Genomic DNA, 22,862 nt, shown 5'->3' on the forward strand with positions numbered 1-22,862 from the left:
AGATATTTAGCATATTTGGCAACAACTGATGCTGCTAATAAATTCAGGGATATAATACACGTACATTCAAAGTTTCGTTGGCAGACATTCTTAAAGTACAGTTATAACACGTCTTTATAAACTAATATGCTGTTTTGATTAGCAGTCCTAAAGAGTCTAGATCTTCAATTATATTGTCCAAGAATAAAACGTTTTTAAAAAATTTAAATAAATACGTCATCATTTTAGTAGATTTTTTATCAAGTCATAGTCGGCAGGCGCTTCGCTTTGAAGAAAATCTTTATATGAGATCCTTAAAGTTTCCCTGCACTGAGAAATAATCCTGGATCGCCATACTTAAAATACGTAGCAGACACTATTATGCTAGTAGCCGGCACCATGTTGTATACAAGCTCCATAAGTAACATGGTGTTGCTTCTAAATGGTACAGTAAGCTGCACCATTACTAAGTATACGGCATCTATTTTACGTATTCTGCACCCGTAGGAAGAAGAGTTTTGCAAGCACCTTCAGGAGGTAAGTAGCTAAAGTACTTACTGAGGTAGTTTTTCTCACTGTGAGATATGTCCATATTTCTCATAATATGCTGAAAAAAAAAAAGGGAAGCCCTTGGTACCTGCTCCCTCCCGGAGTCACGACAATTGTCTATCTTTGCCTACCGTACTTACCTATGACAGATGCATAGACTGAACACACACACACATACACTTATGATCTTATTATTTGACAGCCTCCGTTGTATGCGCGGTGGATTTACAAGACGGAGGTCCTGGGTTCGATCCCCGGCTGGACCGATTGAGGTTTTCTTAATTGGTCCAGGTCTGGCTGGTGGGAGGCTTCGGCCTTGGCTAGTTACCACCCTACCGGCAAAGACGTACCGCCAAGCGATTTAGCGTTCCGATGCCGTGTAGAATCCGAAAGGTGTGTGGATTTTCATCCTCCTCCTACCAAGTTAGCCCGCTTCCATCTTAGATGGTATCATCACTTACCATCAGGTGAGATTGTAGTCAAGGGCTAACTTCAAAATAATAAAAAAAATCCCTTGTTCGTGAAGAGGTTGAAAAATGGGAGGATGATACAATAAAACAATACATCCAATCACGCATATCATTTATTAAGTCGAATGCAGCTAGACTCCCCTCTACACCTCATTAGTTATACATAATTGACAATTAATATAAATAATTATTCTTATGTTAAAGGTATAAAAATAAAATGTAAAAATCGCTATCTACAATGACGTCACCGGTGTATTACAATGTTCAAGTCACTAAATTGCGTTGTAATATAAACTTGATGGAGAAACAATTATCTATTTGACAGTATATAATTATAATTTAATTAATATACAATTACAAGTAATTATAAATTAATTACATTATGTTATATTATTTAAAATTTCATACACTAGAAAATTAGCAACAACTTTTAGATACATACGTAATATTTTTGTTATAAAAATTTATACTATATAATATTTATTTTAATCGCAAATAGTATGTTAAAATTTATATCATTTAAATTCAATATAATATTAATCATTTAAAAAGCTATGCTTGTGTCAACATAATATAAATAGATACAAATATATCAATACAATGTATAATTAAGTTATTTTAACAGATTTTAAATTTTACATGTTTATTTCATTGATTAACTTAAAATAAAATAGTTAAATAAATACTCAATTTAATTTTATATAACTTTTAAGTATCAAAACCGTATAATATTATCATTTAAGTACATTACATTTATTTATATCCCAAAACATCAACGCGATTCATTCCTTACAAGTATCTTGAAAATAATAATATATTTACCTTTGAATTTCAGCTATATTGTCAAAATAAATTATAGTAGTCAGGGATTAATTGAACATTTTTTAAAACTGAATTCTATAAAGTTAATTTTTCGTGAGTAGCTTCGTCTCGATGAGACGATCAACTTTTAAATTTACGAAAATTTTTGATTCTGGTAGCTAACTGAGTAACCAGGAAATAAAAATTTCTGATCGTCGAGACGAGTACGAGATAATGTACCACACAATTTATTGGACATTGTGGCTGTTAAGTTGTAAATAATAACTAAACAACAGTAAAAAAAACAGCTGGTTAATTACAAAATATAAGAACCAAGTTGGCTCCTCCATGGGTAGTTTATCAAAATTAGTTACTAACCAGACGTTTTATTTACTGTTGAATAATTGAGATGAAGCTACTCACCAAAAATTAACTTGATAGTAATCTGTTGTACGAAATGTTCTACGGATCCCTGACTATAGTATCTGCAATACTTACAATGTTATTTTGGCATGATCTAATATTATGTTGATAATCATCATATCATGATCATAAACCTATATAACTAATATCCTATTTCTGAATAGACCCAAATTATGTCGTTTCGAGGATTAAGCATGTTCATTGTTGACTATAAAGGTCAGAAGTTATTGATAATAATAAGAACGATAATTTCCCGAAAAATAAATCAGTGATTTTTCAAGAGTGACTCAGAGTCCAAGTCAAACCAAGAGTTTGGAACTAAACTCGAGACTTGATTGATTTTTTTATTTATCGTCAATTTAATAATTCAATTCTCAACTGATTTCAAGTGCCGATGCAGTCAGTAGAATTCATAGACGTTGCATAATTCACCCGCTGAGTATCAAATTCTCAAACAAATAGAGGTTAAATTCGACACTCAGTGGCTACGAATTCGTCGTCGTCTATGAAATCCATTGTAAGACGGTATCGTGCTTAATTGGAAGGAGTACCTACCTTCAGATTATTTTTCGAGTTTTTTATACACAATATCGTACCAGAAAGTTAAATCAGTTGGCGTTAAATTCTCGTAGAGTACTCACCACTAACCCTACCGCCAGACCGGATTTTAGTTAATTTAGAAATCAATAAATCCTATTTTCATAGCGGAAATCAAACCTAGGGCATGTTGTAAACCAAGACATTGCCAATTATTACATAATTTATGTTTATTACCAACTGAACCAGAAAGTTAACCGTTGGTAACACTAGTGACTAACGATATTATATTCACAAAGGACACTATCCGATTACATTATATTAGTATTGTAGGTATCTATCTAAACATCAGTTACAATCCCTATCAGTCTGTGAACAACAATAATGCTACATAATGGACTCTTAGCTCGTGTGTAGAATCCTTAATACGTATTATAAGATATATACAATATAATATCGTGTCAACTTAATATTCTTTAAGTTATTACAAACATCAACAGTTTAATGAAAAAGGTCACGAAAATTTGCTTGTCCTAATTTTATTATTTTTTAATTTTAGCGTAACATGTACAATACAAGATATTTCATTACGTTAGACCTTATAAATTACATTTCTTACACAGTTTTTGGAACTGGATTAATTTATAAATTAATTTGGAAAATGAAACAAAATTAGATAGTGAGAATACCTCTGTATTACATATACTAGTAGTATATATTTGTAAGTAATATAAATCAACTATAAAATTAATTAAAAGAAAAATGTTTTTTAATAGAAATAAAAGATCTTCTCTGATAATTTTTGGTAAATCTTTGGTAAATTGAAGTTAAAGTTACTTAATGAAATTATATATCTGTTTTTAATTAAGTCAGATTTTGATGATAAGTAAGTTTCAGTCTAAATATAAATCAAAAATTCGTCAGTAGGTCAGTAGGTCTGTATGGACGTACCCTTAGACTCGACTGCAATATTCTGATCGAATAAAGAAACCCAGTCACAATTTTTCCCAGACCCGAGAAAACGTTTACAAAACTCAAGGCAACCCTAAATCTCTAAACCGCTCTCTATTGGCTGTTACAAATAAACATGCTTATCTGTTCGTATACACTATACATATTTTAACTTTATGCCTTTACACATAGCACGATCTGTTATACGTTCATTTTATATAAATGTTGTGGCGCTTTCAGTATGAAACACTGTGCTACAAATTTTAAAATGCAATATTTTTCGAAGATTTCAGTGCTGGAGATAGCGGGGTTTGGCTGCGATCCAGACCGAAATACAGTCGGCAATATCTCTGATCCTAATTCACAAAGTATATTGCGCTGTTGTATTTAACAACTGTGAGGTTTAGTATACGTCGCATCAAGGCTTCTGGCATCGTTTTTGTCCAGTGACGATCTTGGATGTGTCATTGTTTTAATTAACCTTTAATTAATTATACTCAATTCAAGTGCACGCTGTGCATGCAAATTAAATGAACCCGCATACCAGAAACTTTGGCGTGAGTTGTATGTACTTACAATTTATCCAATTGTGATTGAAATATAACACTGTCGGAATTGTTATACAACATTATATTATGTATTGGTATGTAAGTTAAAATTATTAAAGAACATTATATTTATAATGAATAATTTACTACCTACTTTTAAATTAAAGTCAACTTTTTTGGTGTTTGTTATTAATTGAAATTAAAAATAACTAAAAGAAGAAATTATAATAAATGAATGTGATAAAAATTCAATACGATCTTTAATTATTTATTCACATTAATTATTTATGTTTGTATTATAGTAAATATAATTTTTACATTAGTATATTAGTATACATTCGGTTCACTCGGTTCTTATTAATTTACAAAAACGTACGAGTATTTTCATTTGAAACTTTAATTAATAAAATAAAGTCCAGTATAACGTGACATCTAAATCAGGACATTTTTATAAATGTAAACTTATAAATTGCTGCAACGTGTGTCTTAATTTTAAAACAATCATATAATATGTAAATTGTAAGTAATTATTATAATAAACTGCCACATGTAATCAAATGACACAAAGTACTAAATTGTAGACAAATAATAATTTAAAAGGAATTCCAGGCGACTTGATCATTATAAACTACCTAAAATATATTAAAACAATATGCCATATTATTAAATTGTTTTATACTTTAATATTACTATATTATATCATTATAATCTAATATATTACACTACTATATTATAACAATCATATTTATTGTAAGTACACATTAGGTAATGCAGTAAAATTAAGTAGTTAATTTATAACAGAACTTTTCAAGTGTCCCAGTGTAATTTCACTAAAGGCGGGTTATGCACTAAATAGTTTTAGTCACGATACTACTATCACTTGGGCTCGAACTGTCCTCCAGCCTTTGGTTTTTGAGGTCCTGTAACAAATACATAGTTTTATTTCTTAAATACAACTTTTTTATAGAACGCTAAGCAAGACAGGGGTTGCTTGGTAGAGATTACTTATAGTAATAAGGCCGCATTTGCATGCTAAGTTTAGATTATTTTATATTAATTGTTTTAATGTTTTTATTTATTATTGTATTTTTGTGTGCAATAAAGTATTTCTTCTTCTTCTTCTTCAAGAATGTAGTAGGTAGGTATATCATTTAGGTTTATATATTCAAAATCCATTCACTATAATTCGTTTCCGTCCTTTGTCCTAACAATGACTGTTCTAAGAGGAGAACGCTTTCAATTACGAGTATCGTCTGCTTGTTCCATTAACGATTTTATTGGATTATACTAAAGTTAGTATCATCCACTATTTGTGTATACAATGTTTCTCTATAGTTTCATCGACTATTTGTATGTAATGTTTCACTATTGTTTCACCAACTATTTTTACGTAATGTTTTACTATATTACTTCTATCAACTATTTGTATGCTATGTTTCTTTATATTTCCATTAACTATTTGTATGTAATATTTGACTATAGTTTCACCAACAATTTTTTCGTAATGTTTCACTATATTACTTCTATCAACTATTTGTATGCTATGTTTCTTCATAGTTCCATTGACTATTTGTATGTATTTCACTATAGTTGACACTATAAATGGTGTCAAATGGACGTGATCTAAGAGAATATTTAAGACATGATGTGTGAGGCAAGGCATCGGAATACACATAATTAATTCCGTCTCGGTATTCAGAGATGTTCTAGATGTACCAGGCCATTATGTAGGGGTTCACTATACCTAAACAGTTAAACTAATAATATACAAGTACGTCTAAGCCGACTTTTACTGATAAGAAATAACACATAAATGTGCGTGCGGTCTTTATAAAAATATTGATATAATTGCAATTTCAAATCAATAAAATGCAAATCGAAAAAGTACAATTAGCACATGTAAAATGAAAAATAACTTAGGAAGTGTAAATAGAAACTGTAATCCGCCGAAAATTTAATTTACCTTGGAATAATTCAATTTGTGCCTGCAAACTTTTCAATTTTGCACGTTTTCAATGTTTCCTATATTTTATTGCATACAATATTTTTTACCGTATTTTATTTCGTATACCGTATGTATAAAAAAATCATATTTAATTAAATAAAATAAACTTTAATTGAGTTATTTGACCTAGCAATTTTTATTAGTACACTTTACTTATTTTCATATTAAAACCGAATTCGAATATTTCAAATAGGCTAAACCTTTGGAAATTTTGCATTTCCAAAGGTTTAGCCTATTTGAAATATTCGAATTAACCGAGAATGCTGAATTTTGAATATGACCTAGAAAAGCTGAACTACAAATTCTCGACGAAGATTTCCAAAAATGCACATAGTAAATCTTGGTCGAGAATTTGTAGTTAGGCTTTTCCGCCATCTTGAAAAAACGGTTGAATACAGTTTTTTTTTTATAATAACTCTGTTCTTCGACGAGACATAAAGATTCAAAACTTTTTAGTTTGTCTTTTACGCTCTACCGATCCGAATGGAATGTTTTTGACTTATCTCAATAACTTTCTTTCGATCGATGAATCTCAAAAATGATGATCGATAAATGATTAATGTAAAGAACCTTAATTATAGAGCTTAGCAACAAAAAAGTGTGGAAATAAAATGTTCGTATCTCAATGAAGAACCAAAGTAACTTTCAAGAAGGTAAAAAATGCACTCGATAAATCTTGATCGATAATTCGAAGTTGAGCTTTTTAGGCATTTTTAGGCCCAATGTCATATGTGCAGTAGACTGATAGCCAGACAAACCTAATTTTATAGAAGTCTAAAGGTTTTTCAGCATAAGTATCCTGCTTATAAGCGTATTTTTTCTCGGCATACGAGTAATGTGAGATGTCATGTCCCCGATTCACTTACTTTCCTCTCCAGTCCAGACTCCAGTCACTTAACTTCGTGGCAACCCTCCGAAAACACCGGTATTTTTTTCAAAACAAAGCACCTTGGGACTCAACGTCCATCGGCTCTTTGAACTATGTGGCCTGCCGATTGCCACTTCAGCTTCGCGACTCGCTGAGCTATGTCAGTGACTTTGGTTCTTCTGCGGATCTCCTCATTTCTGATTCGATCACGCAGGCAAACATTCAGCCTTTTTAAAATGTGGCATATCTGGCTCTCGTAGATATCCGGTCCATAGTAATCCTAATACTTGTTCGGCATTTTTAAATCAAGCCTTATTAAATTCTCTCGAAAAATAACACATTATTCACGTCCCAATATTTCAGAGGAACGATAATGTCTTACAGGATTTTTTATCGAAGAGAAATAGCTCGAAAATGAAGGCCTTAAAGAAAATTCGCTGAAACCATTCGCACGTGAAAAGGTTTAGCTACACCGTGACATGTAAATAGCCGGCGTCGGCATGTTGTTCAACTTATAAACGATTTTATGCCTATGTTCTTAAAGTGTAATTTTCATTGTCTTGTTTTTTTTAATACAAGACTTTATTATTTTAAGGATTAAGATGATTGGTTTTGTATGTACACTTTTTTCTTTACATGTAATGAAATAGTAGTGGTTGAAAGTAATAAAAAAAAAATAAAAAACAAGCAATAAATCTTTCTAACCGACTTCAAAAAGGAGGAGGTTTTCAAATTGACCGGACATTTTATTTTTTTATATATTGATTTCGATTACTCGAAACGCCTGAACTGATTTGAAAAATTTTTATTTTGTTGTATAGGGTATACCTCCCCATGTGGTTCCATATTCATCATGTCAGGAAATGATGATGGAAACCTGGAGAAATCGAGGGGAACTGTCAATAATTGTATGGATGACTAGTGTGTTCGTAATTTTTTTTATTGAGAATTTTTATGCACTACAATTTAATGAAGGTTTGAAATCGATCTGATTATGGAGCCCAAATACAAACGAGGGAACTCCTCAACGATTTACAGCAAGCCTTGTGTTAGGGCTTGATTAATTTGTATTGCTGAAAACTTTCCACTTAGATGGGTTGTACCTGTCATTAGGAGTAGTGATGAAGACGAAGGACAGTTAAAGGAACTCCTCGTCGGTTTACGAATTTTCGAATTTAATTTGGGGAGGGAATGGTAGGGTGTTAATTCTGTATATAAAATTTTAATTAAAAATATAAAACCGAAACTTAAAAACCTAAAAACGTACCCACTAAACGGCTTAAATTAATACGACACCGGCTTAGCGTCGTCATCAAACTGATCAGCGGGTAGAACATAATAATATTATGTGATTTTTCGCTTTTTAGCGTTTTTAGGTTTTGCAGTCGGTTGTATTTTTTTTATTGTTTTTTTTTTATTTTCAAAATGTAAGTATGTTCTATATAAAAAAATCTAAATAATTCGTTCTGTAATCTACAGACTCATAGCTTATGCTTGTATTAACCCACATTTTACCAGATATTTTTCCGTTTTCCGCGACTAATGACTTATGAAACTTTAATAAGGATATAAGTCTGACTTCAAAGGGTCCGTACGCTTACCGTAATGTATAAAGCCTTGCCCTTCCAAATAACTTTTTTGTTTTACCTTTCTGTTTGATTCGAGGATTTTTTTAATATCTCCTAATACTCTTAATAATTACTGTGACAAAATGGACCCAAATTTTTCCGACTTTCGCTTTTATTTGGTGTTATTATTCATCCATACTTTCACAAACATAATCGCTCAGTCAGTCTGGCTAGTAGGAGGCTTTGATCGTGGCTAGTTACCACCCTACCGGCAAAAACGTACCACTAAGCGATTTAGCGTTCCGGTACGATGTCGTGTAGAAACCGAAAGGGGTGTGGATTTTCATCCTAATCCGAACAAGTTAGTCCGCTTCCATCTTAGATTGCATCATCACTTCATTAGTCAAGGGCTAAGTTGTAAAGAATAAAAAAAAACGAATAGCCACAGTCCTCATAGTATGAAGGGTCGAGCCCTAGATCTGTTTTTCCAGATCTAAGAATATTTCCAGTACGGAGTATTGCTTACGGATGATCTTTTATGGTTGATTCTAGTAACTTAAACAGCGAAACTAGTATAACAGGTGGGAATCAAATTCTAGATCCCGCGGACTTACTTCTAATTCATAGCTAAGCGACGCTACAATGTTTGGCTATTAGTAAATTCTTGTACTTACTCTAGATGTGGCCATCCGTTGTACAATGATTTCAAGTCTGTCTCCAGCAGCAGCTATGAGTGGAACTGTTAAACAGCAGTCGTAGTCTACTGTCCGCGTACCGTTCACCTGTAAAAATAGATACACATCTTAATTAAGTCAGGATTTAAATACATTAAAAACCAAGAAAAAAAACCAAGTGGTAAAAACATAAAATTCCAAAAAACCAAACTCTTCTAGTCACTACACAGGCGTTTTCGTCTTAATATAAGTGCAAAATAATTGTCAACTGTCGATTAGTACGAATGTACTGCTAATATGTTCGGAAGAGTATAGTTATTTTTGAAATTACAGGTACATGACGTTTAACATCTAACCTTCTGTTTCAGGTAGCGCCCTATAGGACATGCACCCTTCTTTTCGAGGAAATTTCTTTTGGACCACTGGGAAGAGAATGTCTGATTTGATGATGTATTTGCACTTACTAAACGATCTCCACTTGACTCCAAAGTTAGCATAATACTGTGAAGCATTTCTATTAGCCAACTCTATAGCTACTCTACGAAGTATTGCGCTACGATTGGTGAGATACATTGGCAACCTGTGACTGGTTTTATAAGTAATAGTTTTCCGCTTGTTCCATTAACTATGTAATAATACTAATATTATAAAGGCGAAAGTTTGTGTGTAAGTGTGAAAGTGTGTAAGTATGTTTGTTCCTCCTTTACGCTGCGGCTACTGAAGCGATTTGGCTGAAATTTGGAATGGAAATAGATTTTACTCTGGATTAACACATAGGTTACTTTTCATCTCGGAAAAATCCATGGTTCCCGCGGGATTTGTGAAAAACTTAATTCCACGCGGACGAAGTCGCGGGCGTCCGCTAGTATTTGAATAAAAGTAAGAAAATTTTGAATATATACCTGCAAAATCCTATCATAAGGCCTCAACAAACCAACAATGTCGGCAGGGCCGCCCTTCCTTATCCGATTGATGTACACCCCCCGCTCGTACAATCCGTCCGAGACTGAGAAGCCGTAGTCGTCATAAATGGCGTCTTTGTACAGGATCACGTGATGGATGGAGCCGCGCGCGGGGGAGAGCGTGTCGCTGCTGTAGAGGCCTGGAACGTATTGTGATGTATTATAATGTATCGCATAAAGGGATACAATACACATTAATAATAATGTCTTTGTGAATACAAGATGAATTCATAATACATCTGTGTGCAAAAAATTCGACCGCGATTTATCTTTACGTTCAAATCTTACATATACACAGAGGCACAATTTATCCGCCCACTTTAATATACTCGCCTCATTTTAAAATAGGCGTATAATTGTGCTGTGTTGTATTTTTTACAGCTATCTCACCAATGTTTAAAATAGGGCGAATTTTGTAGACGGTTGATAACAGTTTCAACGCGACGTCGAGGTAGAATGGTGACTGCTGACTAGCCACGGCCAAATCCTTCCACCAGACCAGACTTGAGCCAATTAAGATAATATACAATCCTAAATTAACCTGAGCTGGGAATTGAACCCAGAACCTCTGTGTAAAAACCACATCATTATAAACCGCACCATATAGGCGAGATGTTGTCAAAAAGGTTATATTTTATTGGCATTCTTGTTTTTTCTTTAAAAATCTATGCATAGCAGTGCAACATTATGTTTCTATAAATATCGTTCTAGATCGCGATTCGAACATTTAGATGAAGTTCTTAATTAAAACTTGTAAATTCCCAAATGATTTGGAGACAGAATCAAATCTTAAGGCCGCTGATAAAAGTAATCTAAAATTCATTATAATATTCATTTCATTCATTACAATAAGGAAAATTGGAATATAAATTTAGCCGAAAATATAATATTTCTGATATCAAATATACAAAAATTGTAACTTACTTGGCACGTCATTTTCATAAATAGGACTCGTGGAAAATTGAAAACTCGTGCCCGGTATATTAGGTTTGTGGGGTGATTTCTGGGGCGTCGTAACGGTATAAATACCGTTATTCAAATAGTCGTTATCCCAGTTCGGTCGGCGGATTTTCGGCGACACTATACCGTACGGCCCCATCTGCACGTAGTCGCACTTGCACGAATTTTTTTCCACGTTGTGTAACTGGCAGTCTTTCATGTTCGTAGTCAATATTTCTATTTGTTGGACGTCGTCCTCTCTTGTGATGTTTTGTTTGTTCTTCAGCGTGTTCTCGGGAATGATGTGGGTGTTCTCGTAGTGGAAGGTCTTGAGGGAATTGTTCAGTGAGTAGTTGGGCAGGGGTAGGTCGTGGACGTTGTATTGCGCGTTGAAGCTCGACGCCATGAGTTTGTCTTCATCGGTAGGCGAGTATGGATGCTTATCAATTATTCGAGTTTTGTCTGGCACCGCATATTCTATTACCTCGGAATTACCTGGAAATTGAACACGGAATGAAATATACATAAATGAAAAGGTAACGACGATTCACTTTGGGATAACGAATTTGTTTCCATAAATATCAAATGTTTTATCTCCATTTCTATTGAAGTTTATTTTCTTATACCTACGCAAAGGTACGAAAATATCTCCCAAAATCTATGTTTGTTGAATCTGGGTTTCTATAAGACAAGAATGAACAGGCATTGTACAGGCAAACTTGTTCCACCTTAAATCAGTATCAGTGGAAATTCAACTATACTAATATTATAGGAGATAAAGTTTGTAACATTGTTGGGGGTAATCTCTAGATCTACTGAACCGATTTTGAAAATTCTTTTATCACTAAAAAGATACTTTATTTGTGAGTGTCACAGGCTATATCTTGTGCCAGTATTTTACGGGGACGGAAACTACGCGGGTGAAACCGCAGGGCGTCGGCTAGTCGCCTACAAACAGACCAAACTTCGCAGGGCATGCAAGGAATACGTCCTATACCTAAAATACCAGTCTGTCTCAAAACTGAGGCGTGAGTGTTATGGTATGTGTGTGCCATTGTGCCAGTAAGCTATACGGTTTGCCAATGATTCTGTGGCAACCGTATAGCTTACTGGCACATGCTCTTCAGACCGGAACACTGTATTGCTGCTTGGCGGTAGCAATAATCATGGCCTTATTACTTCCCCTTCCCAGGTCACAAAAAGCTCCACTACCCATTCTGCAGTTTATTTTTTAAATAACAAATAAAGAGATACACTTCACCGGAATAGCAGTTCTGAGTTAACATTTGATTGCCATAGCAAAATCGAACTATGGGAATATAAAAATCAGGCCGTATTTTAAAAATCTCACAAAAAAGACAACAACGTATTTTGTTGACTATATGGGTATCGGTTACAAAGCTTCAAGGAGAAGTTGATTTACAAAAATAATGGATCCATTTTGTAATAAAAGTCCTTTATAAAGCGTATATACTCAGAGATATTATTACCTATTCAAACCTGGACGAAAATGAAGAATTCATGAGCTCATCTTTCATCTTATATTGCCGGCGAATGCATGAAGAATTTCGGAAAAATTTCATTTGCAAGTATTATTCGGATTACAGAAGAGTCAGTGAGCGATAGAGAGAGATATTATATAGTCTCTAAATGAAGAATAGGGAAATCCGTTTACGAACTACTGTAACGATTGACGTTAGCGCCTATACTGGGTGATACAAACTTATCACATCAAAAAGTTTGATATATTCGTATTAGTCTATTTGAATGGCTTGTTCCAGGGTAAAACTTTTGGAGCTTAAACCCACAACGCTGCTAAAACATGAATATAAGGAGACAATGTTTAATGAAGTGACGATCAGCCCAACTGAATTACCTACCGGTTTCTCGGAAAAAATTAAACTTTTATAGCTTGAATGAGACCTCAAACTGCAAGTAGAAGGAGACAAGAGGAGAGGAAGGCTACAAAAGAGATGGTTGGAGAGTGTGAAAGAGGATATTTGTGTAAAATGAGTAGATGATACGAGTAAGTTGACGTATGATAGAATAGAAGCGAATGGAAGAGATTGACATATTTTGCAGACCACAATCACGTGTGATGAGGAAAAGGAGATGATGATGATAATGAACATACAAAGGTACATTCGTCGTTACGATGAAAAAAACAATGTTAGTAGATCGAAAAACAAAAAAAAAATCACTGTCAATAGATGTAGTGGATAGTGTTTTGAATCGTACATCAACTGCCTAGTAGGTACCTACAAATAAATGAGAAAAACAGGTATCCAACAGGATTCTATCGACTGATATTAATTAATCTTTGTTATTATGTCTATATCTATTATTATTTTATCTCATGAACGGCTCTTGTTGCGATCCCTACAATACCGAATGGCTATGGTCTTGATTAAAATAATCCATCATCACAATAGCAGGCAATGGGAGATGGAACACGTGTTATCCTCTTGTAATTACAACAAATATACAAAAGGGTAAATGACACGCAACCTTTTTTAATGATAAGTCTTAATATTCTGCTAAAAATCTGAAATAATATTCTAAATAGGACATAATGTTTTTTTGTTTTTCAATAAGGCTATCTATATCTATCTACTAGATTTTAGAATTAAGGTGAGGTGGTTATCGTGAGTGTTATTCATAATAATTGATTATGAACCCATACGGGGCCCTTAGTCATGAGCTGGTTCTTGCAACGCAGCACGATGTATTTAGTATTTCCAAGGGAATGGGAATTGCGCGGGTGAAACTATGGGGAGGGAGTTTATAAATAAGTCTCTCATCACGAAATTTCGAAAATCTTGACGTACTGAGGTAGTTTATAGTTAGCAGACATCCGGTAAAATGGATTTTGCGACATGGCCGGATTAAGAAGGTAAGAGGACGGATGAAGTCGAGACCGTCCGCTAACATTTTATATAATAGAATAGTTTTCAACAGACTTCAAAAAAAGGAGGAGGTTTTCATTTCAACGCGTAGGTATGTTTTTATTTTAATGTTTGTTACCTTATAACTTCGTCATTTATTAACCAATTTTGAAAATTCTTTTTTTTTGTTTGAATGAGTAGGTATACTTCCCCAGATTGGTCCCATATAATTTTTATGAAAATCTTTAGTACTTTTGTGTTAAATCAAAATAACTGAAATGCGTTTTTGAAGTACCATTTTTATGTTAAAAAGATTATTATCAAACATACTTATATACGACTCTTAACTTGGAGACACCCATATTGTAGGTGGTAGGGATAACGGAAGCTGGAAAGAATAGTTACTCACCACAGTTAGCACTGGTTCGTACTGGCGTGTTCTGGTCCCATGACTCCACCGCACTGTCGTTAGACAACCCTGGACTAGACGTTGAATGACTGGAGTCTCTTACACTAGACTCCGCACAATCTGAGGAACCTGTGAAACAGTACAAAATTTATTCAAGATACTATTCTCAGGTGAATTGAGCATTATTATCAGCAGGGCTATTCTGTAATGATGATTTGTCTAATCCCAAACTAAGGATAGACAGAGATCGTATTTCCTAGCTGACACTTTGATTTTTTTTTATTCCTTACAATTTAGATCTTGACTACAATCTCATTTGATGGTAAGTGATGATGCAATTTAAGATGGAAGCGGGCTAACTTGTTAGGAAGAGGATGAATATCCACAACCCTTTCGGTTTCTATACAACGCGGAAACGGAACGCTAAGTCACTTGGCGGCACGTCTTTGTCGGAGGGTAGCCAGATCAATAAAGAAAACCTCAATCGGCCCAGCCGGGGAACGAACCCAGGACCTTCGTCTAGTAAAGCCACCGCGCATACCACTGCGCCACGGAGGCTGTCAAACATCGTTACAGAATTACAAAAAAATGTTACAGAACAGCGCTACAACTATTTTGATAGAGCAATCTATACTAATATTATAAATCTGAAGATTTTGTTTGTTTGTCTGTTTGGGTGAAACCACGCGACGTCAGCTAGTGAATTTATAAAAGCACTAGCTGACGCCGCGCGGTTTCACCCGCGTGGTTCCCGTTCCCGTAAGAATAATGGGATAATATATAGCCTTTCTCGATAAATGGGCTATCTAACACTGAAAGAATTTTTCATATCGGACCAGTAGTACCTGAGATTAGCGCGTTTAATCAAACAAACAAACAAACTCTTCAGCTTTATAATATTAGTATAGATTAGGTATTACGAGCATAAATCGATACTAGCATAAAAGCAAGTTACAAAAACGTTCGTATATTTGAATAAAGTAGCACAAGTATTAAATTTCATATATTAACTTCTTCGCAACATCTTGAACAGTGTACTGTTGAAGTTTGTCGGTTGTTGTGCCAATATCGCGACGTTGGTTGACTTTTTGTAATGAAAAAACTTAAATTGTTTGACCGCGTGTCCCAATGACTCCCAAGTAATCACGGCTGCCTCGTAACTTTTATTACCCAGCGAAATGAAAGTCATTATATCAAGATTACGTTTGATAACACCGAGTTGGCAATCAAATATGAAAACGTAGTACGCGCGCTAAGTAAAAATTATTGATTAGAGGTCGACTATTCTGTTCTTCGACGTGTGAGCCTTGTTAGCCCAGTGGGTATAATCTGAGCTTTCGACTTTGAGGGCGTTCAAATCCGGTCAGGGATATGCACCTCTAACTTTTCAGTTAAGTGCTTTTTAAGAAATCACGTGTCTCAAACGGTGAAGGAAAAACATCGTGAGGAAAGCTGCATACCTGAGAATTTTCTTAATTTTTTGCGTGTGTGATGTCTGCCAATCCACATTGGGCCAGCGTAGTGGACTATTAGCCTAAATTTGATATGAGTCAACTACCCTATTATTTACAAATTTACTGATATAAGAGAATTAATAAAAGTTTTCACAGTTAAATACTAATCAGGTTCCAGAGCGTAGCTAAATAAATTGCATTGCTCGTAGTAAGTACTAAAAGCCACCATTTTCACAAGCTTACATTGAAACCTATTTACCTGTTACTTTCCTGCACATTTGCAGCTGGACCCGCATTCCACTCTGCTGCAGTAATTTGATTGCTTCAGACAACGGCTTGTTTAGCACACTTTCACCGTTTATACTTAACAATTCGTCACCTATTGCTAATTTGCCACATTTTTCTGCAAGACCACCTGTGGGCACACCAAAGTTAGGTTTGAATAAGTTCATAATGAGTAAACTTGTAAAACTAGCAGAACATTGATGTCACTGAAATGATTTATACAATCGCATTCAATTCAATAAAGTTCTACTGAAAAGCAGTTATTTGTCGACGACACCGATTATACATTCATATGCCTTTAATTACACAGGCGATCAACCGGAAAATAACTAGGAGTATGTTCCTTGCTAAAATAAGCATGGTATAATACCATCCAGGGTGAGCCAGGAAAAGCTGTTCTGTCCCGCTGAAGTGTATATTTAAACCGTTTCTACACTGATTTAGGGAAGATTTTTTTTTATTTTTTACAAGTTAGCCCTTGACTACAATCTCATCTGATGTTATGTGATGATGCAGTCTAAGATGGAAGCGGGCTAACTTGTTAAAAGGACGATAAAAATCCACTCCCCTCTCGGTTTCTACACGACTTCGCATCGGAACGTTAAATCGCTTCTTAAACGTCTTTGCCGGTAGGCTGGTAACCAGCCACGGCCGAAGCCTCCAACCAGCCAAAAAAATTAGATAGATAAACTAAATCGATTTGAAAATTTCTGTCACCAATAAAAAGCTAAATTATCAAATATTGCTGTGTTTTTTACCCGTGAATGGGAATTCATTGGGTATTTGCTAGTAGTAAATAAAAAAAAGAACTTACCTTCAATAAGACCACTCAAAAGTATAGGCTGTGTAACATCCTCACTACCAGCAATGGTCAAACCGAGTGGTCCATTTTCTTGTCTAATTATTTCGACCATAAAAACTGCAGTATTACCATTGTCACTACCATGACTTCTTTCACTCTCTTTAGCACTATTATTTGGACTATCCGTATGGTGGCCGGAGTCTTCTCCACTGTGTACAACCGCTTTAGTTTCAATATTACTGAAGCTTTGTAAAGTTAGCTTTGCGTTGTGTTTGTGGATGTTGGACCAGTCCTCTGTGAGGTCACGTTTTCGGATCTTCAAAGTTATAATATCTTCGGGGGAGTTTTGGAGGATATTGAAGGCTGTGTCCTGTAAAAGTTACTCAATTATAATTTGAAACTTTTTTAGTCAAATTAAAATTTGCCAAATTGAATTGGAAACTTTGTCTATGTCATTTGAATTACACCAGAATATTAGTTCATATCATTTGCTGTCAGGTAGGTACGCACCGAATGTTTCAGTTACAACTATTACACAGACTGGCTAACCTTGCAGACTGCAAATCTGTTTTACTTTAAGCATAAATTTTCTATTGATGTTTCCTTCAGTCTATTTTATGCGCACTTGAATATTTTTTCTGCAAACGTGGAAGTTACACTATAGCTTAGTTTAGGTATTTTTTTAATTCTCTACAAGTTAGGCCTTGACTACAATCTCACCGGATGGTAAGTGATGATGGAGTCTGAGATGGAAGAGGGTTAATTTGTAAGGAGTAGGATAAAAATCCACATTCTTTCGGTTTTTACACGATATCGTACCGGAACGCTAAAGCACTTGGCGGTACGTATTTGCCGATAGACTCCCAATTAAGAAACCTCAATCGGCCTAGCCGGGAATCGAACACCTCCGTCTTGTACATCCACTGCGCACACCACTGCGCCACGGAGGCCGTCAAAAAGGTATGTGTAGATACAAGGACTTCGTCGTATTAGCGTATTAATGACGTGTTAATAAAAGCTATTAAAGGCACATCCAAAATAAATTCATAGGTAATTTTATTATTCATTAGCTCTTCAAATCCATTGTCCCAACATTTGTGAATTAGCCAGAATGCGCCTGAGTACTTTAGAATCCATCACAGATTTCAAATCTAAGAACCCCAAGTACATACGAAACTGGGCGTGGACAGATTCGAGTGATTCGAGCCATAATCATATATTTTTAGGCTTACGTATAAGTAAATCTATACTTACTAATGATAAGTTATGTAATGGTTGTCCGTTGATTGCTAGGAGCTGGTCTCCGGGAGCCAGGGCGCCACTGCGATGCGCTACGGATCCCGGCTTGATATCTGATATGACCATCGGTTCTTCGTTACTAAGAAGTTTTTGTTTACAACCTGTATGAATATAAACATAATATTAAATATTATAATATTAAATATTACTGTGACATTATTTTAAACAAGCTTCCAGGCAGCTTGATATTTCCGACACATCCAACATTTCAACAATTATCGTCATATTTCAACTAATTTACACAAACCCTCAACAAATCACACACGTAAGCCTTCCTCGTGAACCACTCTATCTATTAGGGAAAATTACATAAAATTTGTTAAGTATTTTAAGTTTATCGTTAGCAAACAGACGGAGAAATAAGCAGATAGATTAGTACCAGTAGGTTTATCGGTATCCTTAAAAAATATGCCCAGCCCACTGGAATGGATCTACCTTTTATTAGGAGATCGTAGGTTTGAATCCAAACAGGAAGATTGCACCTCCAACTTCTCAATTATGTACATTTTAAATTATATATTACTTGCTTCAAACGGTGAAGGAAAAACATCGTGAGTAAGGAAGGAAAAACACCTCAGAATTTTCTTAATTCTTTACGTGTCTGAAGTCTGCCTGTCCGCATTTGGACCACACCCCTCTCATTCTGAGAAGAGACTCGAGCTCAAAAGTGAGTTGAACATGGGTTCTTAATGATGAAATAAATATTAATTATTGTACCTGTAATGGTAACTCCAAGCCCAGCCGTCGTTTTCGCTAGTTTAACATTGAATACACCACTGGACGCTTCTATTGTGTTCGGCATACTAAACTCTACGTTAAGGGTCAGATACTTTGGATTGTGCGAGTCATTTCTTCTCTGAAGTATTTCATTCGCTACGTCCACTGTCAGGTTCTCGTGGCCGTTTATTGACATCACTCTGTCTCGTGTTTGCAGGCAACCGGACCTAAGACAAACAAAAATATTGTTTTATTTGTATCATTATTTAGCTTATTTTGACGACCTATTAAACATATATTAAAGAAATTTGAATTCCAAACAAAAACAAAAATGTAAAAGAGCCAAGTTCTACACATGTATTTGGGATATGTGTTAATGACGATCAAGTGTTTAATTTTGTTATTTTTTAATTATTTTATTCGATATCGAAACAGAATGGCATGTTTATTTATATAGGGCCCTATTTTATATGTTACATTTTAGAGTACCTATACCATTCTGCAGTCTACACAATTTTTGTTACATAGCTCTTGTAAAAAATAGTAAACCCAAAAACATTTTGAAATATCAAACTGGTCAAAAACAAACAAAGGGTCGAGTAAAAACATCATTTTGAAGGGCGACAATTTACTTGTATTAACAGTATTGACTACATTGCTGCTGAAAAAAAAAAATCACCGATGTAATAGATACATGTATCTATATATCAGGGACGATTTTTTTATAGAATAGTCTTCGCGTCATTCCAGCTATATGAAACTTACCGATAGGCAGTCGATTGAGGGGCAACGTGGGAAATGATTAACGCAGCGTTCTCATCGTGCACCGCCAGTCCGCTGGTCTGTCCAGGGGGTACTTCTAGTTGGATGTTCAAGGATTCAGTCCGACAGACCCCCATGTTCATATGGTTCTGCTGACCATCTGAAAGAAAAACATTTTCAAAGCGATGGGACCACTATACGAATATGTCCAATAATAAAGGACTTGGATTTTTTTCAATAACATTTTATCTCCGTTCAATATTAATGTAACAATATTATGTTATAAGCTTAGTGTACCCACTTGTAAAAAATTAAAAAAAAATCAAAAAAACTTCCGTAGGTCTAGATAGATTGATATTAAAACAAAAAACCGGCGTGTTGATCGTTTTTGTACAATATTTATTTATCTAATATAATCCAAATACATTCATAGGCTTTTGAGTTCACAATTCTAAATAAATAAAATATTGTAGATAGTTATTAGTTAGTATATAAAATTTACTATATAAATCACGACACAAATAACTTTTTACGCGACTAATTTTGTTCGCGAAGTCCAGTATAAAATTTTGTTGTTTAACTACCCTCACGAACTTTAATTTACAAGAGTTCAAACCAACACCCAAAGCCGCCCTGATCCCTAACTAAGTGTACTAAACTACAGATTTTAATGAGAACACAGAGACAGGGGGCCCTAAGCTAATATTGTCCCGCCCCTAATCCGAGGCCTTGTTTCCGTAAAAAAAATATTTGCCTATTGAACCGAAGCGTTGAGGTTTACAAACACGGCTTTTATGCTACAGTAAATTGACTTAATTGATTAATTTTGTTGTTTCTTTTTAACAGATGTCCTACAAAATGACATTTTCGTTAACTGCGATTCAAAGACACCAGTAAAGAGAGTTAAGATGCACAGCAGTGTTCAGTAAAGTTCGGATGAGAACATAACAAAAATAAGTAATATCTAAGAACCCATACAATACAAATACATAAATATAAATTCTAAAATACAAATACACTTTAAAATGTACCAGTATTTAATAAATACTGATACAATCATCATCATCATCATTTTCAGCCGATGGACGTCCACTGCTGGACATAGGCCTCTTGCATGGACCTCCAAGCATAACGATCTCGAGCCGCCAGCATCCAGCGGTTTCCTGCAATCCGCTTGATGTCCTCTGTCCACCTAGTGGGGGGTCGACCAACACTGCGCTTTCCGGTGCGGGGTCGCCATTCCAACACCTTGGGACCCCAACGTCCATCGGCTCTTCGAACTATGTGGCCTGCCCATTGCCACTTCAGCTTCGCGACTCGCTGAGCTATGTCGGTGACTTTGGTTCGTCTGCGGATCTCCTCATTACTGATACATTTTAAAGTAATTTCCAAAAAAAAATATCTTATACGATCTCAACTCATATTCGGTTCACTGTTGAGTGAGCTGCTCTCAAAATGAGAGGGGTTAGGCCAATGTCCACCACGCTGGCCCAATGTGGATTGGCAGACTTCACACACGCAGAGAATTAAGAAAACTCTCTGGTATGCAGGTTTCCTCACGATGTTTTTCTTCACCGTTTGAGACACAAGATATTTAATTTCTTAAAATGCACACAACTGATAAGTTGGAGTTGCATGCCCGGACGGGATTCGAAACCACACCCTCCGGAATCAGAGACAGAGGTCATATGCACCGGGCTATCACGGCTCAAATATCAACATTCATATACATCATATTATATTTGGAAACCATTATAAAAGGTCATACCGATAAGAATTACTGTTCTAAGAAGTTACATTTACCATAGTCATCTTGTATTCCTAGTTTAGGCATGGAGCTCTGTCTATAGTTTCTTTGGCGATGTTTCTTCGGATTCAATGTGGAAGCACCGGACATCGAGTTTTCTAGAAAATAATTGACAATTAGTAATTAAAATAATAAACATATATCAGATATCTTAATTCTTATATCAGAATGGTATGAATAAGAATTTAGACACACCGACCAGGAGTCTTGCTAGTAGTAGATAAGTGCTCTTATTTTCTATACCCTGACTAACGGCCAGTTACTTCATCGCAAGTAACAGTCAAAGTAACGTCATAAATCAAAAGTGACGGTCTTATTCACTGAAAAATAAAATCTTCTTTACTAATTACAACTTTTACTGTTACTTTAGCTTTATATGAAGAAACTGGCTGTAAGACATAAAGACATTAACCCGATAGGGCTTTAAAAAGAGATCAGGATTGACGGCTTTGTTTTATCTCGGGACGTGTCAACCAAATTCAAAGAGCTATGGTCTGGTAGGAATTTCATTTAAAATATATAAATGCGAAAGGTCATTCATCACAAAATCTCGAAAACCGCTTGACGTATAAAGATGAAACTTGGCAGGGAGGTAGTTTATAGTTAGTAAGTATCCACTAAGAATGCATTTTGCGATAGGGATTAAGGAGTTCAAAGGGCGGACAAAGTTTTTTTATATTTATCTAATGCCAAATTAAACAGTTACTGATTAAACATATTAAATAACAGTGTCCAGCCATTAAACATCTTAATAATTTTGCTCCTTTTTAACCGAATTCAAAAAAAGGAGGAGGATCTTATTTCGACGCGTATGTTTAATAATTTCGTATTTTTTGTTGATACTTCCAGATTTGCCCCATTTCATTTTCATGAACATCAGTTTAGTAATTTTGTGTTAAATCAAAATAACTGAAATACGTCTTCAAAGTCGGACCCATTTCTATGTTTAAAAGTAGGTTTCTATAATAATATTAAAAAGGTTGAATAGTACTGTAGCGATTTGGCTGAAATTTGGAATGGCAATAGAATTTACTCTAGATTGATACATAGGCTTCTTTTTATCCCGAAAAAATCCATAGATTCCCGAGATTTGCGAAAACCTGATGATTTTGATGGTATGAATATTTATTACTCTTTCACGCCTCGGCTACTGAACCGAATCACCTGA

The 22,862-nt window shown here is 34.9% G+C and overlaps 1 protein-coding gene across 2 annotated transcripts in view; it reads right to left on the bottom strand.

The window, feature by feature from the left end:
- Positions 1 to 1,093: 1,093 nt before the first annotated feature.
- Positions 1,094 to 22,862, bottom strand: part of LOC112044095 (glutamate receptor-interacting protein 2) — a 336,756-nt gene continuing 314,987 nt past the window's right edge. For both annotated transcript variants that reach the window (XM_052882351.1, XM_024079836.2), the window contains 11 exons: positions 21,691 to 21,792; positions 19,891 to 20,047; positions 19,126 to 19,352; positions 18,364 to 18,509; positions 17,122 to 17,479; positions 16,282 to 16,437; positions 14,569 to 14,697; positions 11,260 to 11,769; positions 10,276 to 10,475; positions 9,374 to 9,481; positions 1,094 to 5,178 (listed from right to left, as the gene is read on the bottom strand). In XM_052882351.1, the coding sequence (XP_052738311.1) occupies positions 5,107 to 5,178; positions 9,374 to 9,481; positions 10,276 to 10,475; positions 11,260 to 11,769; positions 14,569 to 14,697; positions 16,282 to 16,437; positions 17,122 to 17,479; positions 18,364 to 18,509; positions 19,126 to 19,352; positions 19,891 to 20,047; positions 21,691 to 21,792 (2,165 nt within the window). In that variant the 3' untranslated portion in view covers positions 1,094 to 5,106. The remainder of the gene's footprint in view (positions 5,179 to 9,373; positions 9,482 to 10,275; positions 10,476 to 11,259; positions 11,770 to 14,568; positions 14,698 to 16,281; positions 16,438 to 17,121; positions 17,480 to 18,363; positions 18,510 to 19,125; positions 19,353 to 19,890; positions 20,048 to 21,690; positions 21,793 to 22,862) is intronic.

Source organism: Bicyclus anynana, chromosome 7, assembly GCF_947172395.1.
Source record: "Bicyclus anynana chromosome 7, ilBicAnyn1.1, whole genome shotgun sequence".
NCBI lineage: Eukaryota > Metazoa > Arthropoda > Insecta > Lepidoptera > Nymphalidae > Bicyclus > Bicyclus anynana.